The sequence below is a fragment of the Limulus polyphemus genome, unplaced genomic scaffold (assembly GCF_000517525.1).
Source record: "Limulus polyphemus unplaced genomic scaffold, Limulus_polyphemus-2.1.2 Scaffold0, whole genome shotgun sequence".
NCBI lineage: Eukaryota > Metazoa > Arthropoda > Merostomata > Xiphosura > Limulidae > Limulus > Limulus polyphemus.
Window position 1 is genome coordinate 15,782 of NW_013665610.1, and position 5,963 is coordinate 21,744.

Genomic DNA, 5,963 nt, shown 5'->3' on the forward strand with positions numbered 1-5,963 from the left:
AAATGTACAACGTTTCGACAAGGTTTTGTCATCATCAGGTGATGACAAAACCTTGTCGAAACGTTGTACATTTGCTGTTGTATTAAAGTTTTTCTTCATTACCCATTCAAGCCGTCTCCAGCCATTATTAGTCTCAAAGTGGGTTCCTCGTCATCGAATTTGAATTCATGGGTTTTTATCATTCAAAATTTCATTGCCTGATACACCTGATCTTTGGTGATCATCACTTTACATTTCTTCCCATAATTACACAGTTTACGAGGAGAATCGACTTGACCGCTAATCAAGACACAGCATATTTATTACTTTGCATTAGGCAAATTATCAATTTTTACAAGTTTTCATTCGGGCAATAATTCTGAACAATGGAGCTCCATAGCTCAGAAAGTAATGAAATTTATCAGTTTGGAGTATAGTACTTCTGGTGTCCTTTATGTAAAAACAAAATCTCAGAATCTTTGCAATGTGATTATGATACTTGCTGTTTGTGGTTTCCCACTCTCATGATCACATATGCTGTAGAGATGTTTTTTAGCATTTACCTCAATAACAAAATGTTTGACAGATGAAATTGGTCCGAGTCTATTTTCTAACACATTGTATCTTGCAGCCCACATTCATCCAGAAATATCAATATGTACTAACAATATTCCATAATTAGCCATTTCATTGTCTACGTGTAAAGGAGATGGAGCAGTTAGAGGTCCATTTCTGCCATCTTGCAAAGTATAAGCTGATTACACTGAGAGCTGAGACTTTTTTTCATTTCCAGAGACATCTAACATCTAATAAACATTGAATGTTAGATATTCTGAGTCAGAATTACAAGAGGGAATGTTGCAATCTGAATCACTGATTTGTCCTGTTGTAATACCCCCTTCTTCTAGTTATAAGCTAAATGAAATAGAGTGGAAAAATTTAATATATAGTTCAGAAGATTTCCTGAATAAAAATGTTCCAGAAAAGTGTCAAAATGACCCCTTGGTGGCATTGCTGTTAATCCATCCAGTTAATACCTAGATGTTTTATTATGTTAAAATCTGGATTCTGAGTGGGTCATTCAAAGATATATTTTATTTTGAAAACAATCATCTGTGTATCCTTGGTGCTGGAAACATTTACCTCTTAGAATGACACATTGATCTGCTGTCCAAAAATCAGTGCAATAGCTCTTGGAATACGGTCACTAACAGATTTGTTGATATTCATGAAAAAATCACACATGCAGACAATTTATCAATATTTATTTACCCTTTGAATAATATGCAACCACACTCAATAAAATCCTTTAAAGGTGACATAACACAATCACAGTTGAATTATTGACCTGTCTGCCTTCATAACCATATTTCTTTATCACTTTGAAACTGGGAGAAGCAGCTCTCACCACTTCACAAACCTGCAAATAAATGTCAAAATTCTAAAGTTGATAGGCACTGGAAGGATAGTCTGAATTGGGTATTACAAGGGAATTTATATATTTAGTGATTTGGTTTTATCTTTAGTAATAGTTTTAGAATAGTGACTTTTGGGATAATACAATGCACAATGTATCACAGGGTTAAAAAAGAAGGTATTTCTTTTAACATAAAGCTAATGATTAAGGGTTAAGTTCATTCAGTTTTAATGTAGACTGGCAATGGCGATAATGTCTTTTCTATGCAGGTGAAATTTCTTTCCTTAAATTTGTGAGATTTTACCCGTTGATACGGCATGAGGTGTATAATAGTTTTATATAATTTGATTTATTCCTATTATATATTTCAAAGTTACATAAAATTATCTAAACATTTTCTTAATTTCATTAATGTGAGCACTTGTAATTAATTACATAATATTTGGTCTGTCATTCATATTCAGACAACTTTTTTTTCTATATGATCTTGATCATTAAATTTTTTTATATGAATGGTTACTTAAGCTAAATGCATTGGTAAAAACAAAATCAGCCCACCAAGAGTATTACAGCTGCTTACTCAAGGAAAAAATTGAGAGCATTGTTATATCAATTAAATTCTCATATTAATTTAAGGTTTAAATCTAATGTATCTCATTACAAATAAAATGCATATGCCAAGACTATTAAAGCAAAACTGGATTTACTCTCAGATAATGAGAGATCTCTTTATCCACTGACAAAGAATATCTGAAAGACAAACAGTGGAGAAAATCAGAATTGTCAAGAGATTACATCAAATTACCTCCATTTTAGCATTAGTCCATCGTGGTACCTCAACAACCATATTGTAAATTTTGTTTTCTTTGTCAGCAAATATTGGAATGTCATGAAATGGCGATATTGGGCTAAATTCATTACCTGTAGGAAATTGAGAAAAAAATCAAGAATTACATGAATTTTAATTGAAAACATTTCACACACACACTATGTGCTGCTTTAAAGCACTTACCACAATATTCAAATTACAAAGGGAACAAAGCATGTTAATATTTAAAAATAATGAGTAGACCCAAAGAGGCAAACCTTAAATTCATTTATTATTGAAGACATAGATGTAATGCTGAAAACAATTCAAGTGACAGAAGTCTTCTGATCTATTGAGGTTACTGTTTAATCCTATCTCGACAGGTCATGGGTCAAAGGCCATGTCATCATGCTTGTTGACTTGCATTCAAAATTTTATTGAACTACTATTTTTATGAATCTATATCAATAAGTTTAGAATCAAATTATAGATAATTCAAACTTCAATATTATACTTTAGTTAATTTCTTAAAAGTAAATATTAAAAAAAACACAGCTAAACATTGATTTTTTGTGTGTCATGTGGTATGTTGAATGCAGCACTGGTTCAAATTAGATGTTTTTGAGGTCAAAATATAAAATCTACAGTTTCATACAAATTTGGAAACTCAAACTATCAATATTGACAAGCTAGAATATAAATTAAGAATGTCTCATCTTTTCTATTTGCTAAGATATCGCTCCTGTACTGAACCAAACACAGTAGCCTCCCAGCCCACCTCTTTCTATTTTTGGAAATGGTCCCTTATATACACTTACTTCTGTATATGACATGAATAACCAATTGAAAGCTCAGAATGTCTCCTAGTGGTTTTCTCAGCCATTTTGACATGTTATTGTGCTAATTTCTTTCTTTTCACACAAGATTTCAAATGATGGGGAAAGTCTTTAGAGATCTTGAAATTTCATATTTTTTAGACCCAAATTCAGTTTAGTTACTACACTTGATAAATTAGTGGAATTCTATGTTATTGTTATAGTAATTTATGATTTTTTGGTTATTTTTACATCATCCACGTAGGAAATTTCAAGGCTTAGCAACCTACGACAAGCAGAAACAAGTACAAAGGTCATAACTAGAAGAGATAGTTGTTTGCTTTACTTCTTTATTGACTGTTGTATGTTTTAAGAAAAATAAGTTTAAGAGCTTATTTGTAAATAGAAATAATGTTTATACATATATAATGTATAATAGTTGAAATATGACTATTTTACAAAATAATAGTCCACTACAACAGAGGCAAGACAAGTCACTGTATAAAGACTAAAGGTCAGTTATATATTACTGGATACACTAACACGAGTGCCGCATCAATGTAACCTGTATTGTTAGCCATTAATGTAAACATCTAACTTGAATTCAGAGAATGAAAGTTTAGTATCAATAGTTCTGTGCAAGAATGCATAATATACTCTCGTACTGAATCAGCATATTATGCATATATAATAATAATACTTAAGTTATTATATACAAAATGTTTGAATCAGGTAGTGCGAAACTTAAAATAATTGCAGTGTGGAAAAAAAAACCTAGCTATATGCAATACATCTCAGTACTCAAATAAATGTTGAAATAAGCATACTCTAATTAAGAAGATAATCAACAGTATATTATTAATATTATACACATAATCTGCTAAAAGCAGGGTGTGTGCGTACATGTGTACGTATGTACATGCTCTGCAATCTCTCACAGTTAGCAAAATTATCCAAGTGATTCTTTTGATTGTAAGTTGAAAGTACATTGTGCATGCTCAAATATTATCAAATACCTGAAAGAGCTCTTAACTGACGTGAAATATTTTTAAATGGTAAAGGTAAGTGCGTTAGCTTAGTTTTCCAAGTAATTTGTAAGTTTATGTGCAAACAAATTCTAGAACAATCCCAGAATCCTTGTACTACCCCAAGACAGCATGTAAAGGTTGCTGGAAACAACCTTTTGGAATATATTCAGAGACAATTTTTTTGGGGAGGGGATGCTTTAATTAAAGAAAGTACAGGTATATTTAACTTACAAGTCTTTCTTAATTGTATACAGTCATGCTGATATTAAATTAATGCTGCCATCTATAAGTCTATACAAAAATCACAATTCATTCACAAAGCACTACATACTCAAAAACCTGTAACAAGTTTTTTCCAACAGTAGTAATTTAAAGAGAATACAACTGCAACTAAGAAACAAAATGTGTGATAACTTCAGGTGACTACCAAGGGTTAAAAAGTTTAACAGATCTCATGCGTGTCTCAACTGATAGCCAACTTCAAATAATGGTCAGGAACAGACACTACAGAATTATCATGTGATAGCCAACCAGCAATTTTAAAACCTTAGACACAAACAGAAAAGCTTATAGTACAAATTAATTGGTAATAAATGATGAAAAGCTTGATGCAAGTTATTGAAAGTTGTGCAAGAAATGTTTTTTTTGGCAAGGGTGGATTCTCCAGAGTGTACCCAAATTTTGTTGCTTCTCCTATTATCCCCACAATGCAACATTTCCATTCCCATGGGCAAGAAATGGATTGTTGCACTGGTGTAATATTGTCCAAAATTGTTTCACAGGCCACAACAGTGGCTTCAGTCAAGACAAAAATATATTTTCTAGCTTGCTATTTTATTTATTTTTCTTAAAGTAAAATATACAGTGTCAAAGCTAGAAAAATATTAAGAATTCAAGAACCAGAACATGTGAGCAATCAGAATATATTAATATGTATTACTTTGAGCCTTTGAAGCAAAAGTAAAAACAGTAAAAGTGTAAAGATGCAAGGTATGGGTTACAAAACAAGTTTGTCATGTGAATGTGAATGGTCAGTTCCTTGAATTATATAAAAGTTGTGGGTAGATTTTTAAAAATAAAGCACATAATTTAACACAGAGAACTTGGAAGTTGGATACTTCCTTAGAATACTTGAATAAATATGATCATGTTTAATATCGAGTTAATCATTTATGAGAAAAAAATCTGTAGACTACTTCGAATTGTATGTTGGGCTTTGTACACCTTGCTATTTTCACTATAAATTTTAATCTTCAAATAAAAATGAATAAACAAACAAATAATAATAATAATAATAATAAAACATTACTCAGTGGCTTGCTTCAACAGATCTTACAATTACAACTTTATGATATAATTACGTTACTCAACTAACTGTTAGTTCAAAAACTTCAACCTGAATTTTACGCATAAAATTAAAACGAAGTGTCAACTGTAATTAAAATATATATATTAAATATACCAATACGTAACTTACGAAAATAAACCTTGTAGTCAAGCGAATTTGGACGGCCTCTTTCAACAGTTGAATAAGACATCTTCTGCCGCTGCAGATTATTCTGACGATATGAGGATATCTATAAAGAGCAGAATACAACGAATTAAACTGTACACCTGTTAATCTTGATCAAATTTGTACTCACCAAAAATCCACAGTTAACTAAGCACATTTATTATGCAACCACCACTTAAAACTGCTCTTTATTGAAATGTGGTGCCATCTAGAGGTATTTTCATTATTTTTAAATCGGCATAAATAGACGAATAATGCTAAAGCAAAAAATTCTGTAAGTAAACATACATTTATAGTTTTTTTGTAACATAATATATACAGAATTGTTCGACATTTGCTCGAAAATGTGCCCTGCAATCCAATAAATAAAGAATATCAATATTGTTGCGTCATCGAGTCACAT

General features: G+C 31.1%; 1 protein-coding gene across 1 annotated transcript in view; it reads right to left on the bottom strand.

The window, feature by feature from the left end:
• Positions 1-5,751, bottom strand: part of LOC106456832 (inorganic pyrophosphatase-like) — a gene marked incomplete at its 3' end in the record, with an annotated part of 18,735 nt that extends 12,984 nt beyond the window's left edge. Inside the window, exons 1-2 of the mRNA XM_013919817.2 lie at positions 5,525-5,751; positions 2,202-2,317 (exon numbers count right to left, since the gene is read on the bottom strand). Coding sequence (XP_013775271.2) covers positions 2,202-2,317; positions 5,525-5,585 — 177 coding nt within the window. The remainder of the gene's footprint in view (positions 1-2,201; positions 2,318-5,524) is intronic.
• Positions 5,752-5,963: the final 212 nt, after the last annotated feature.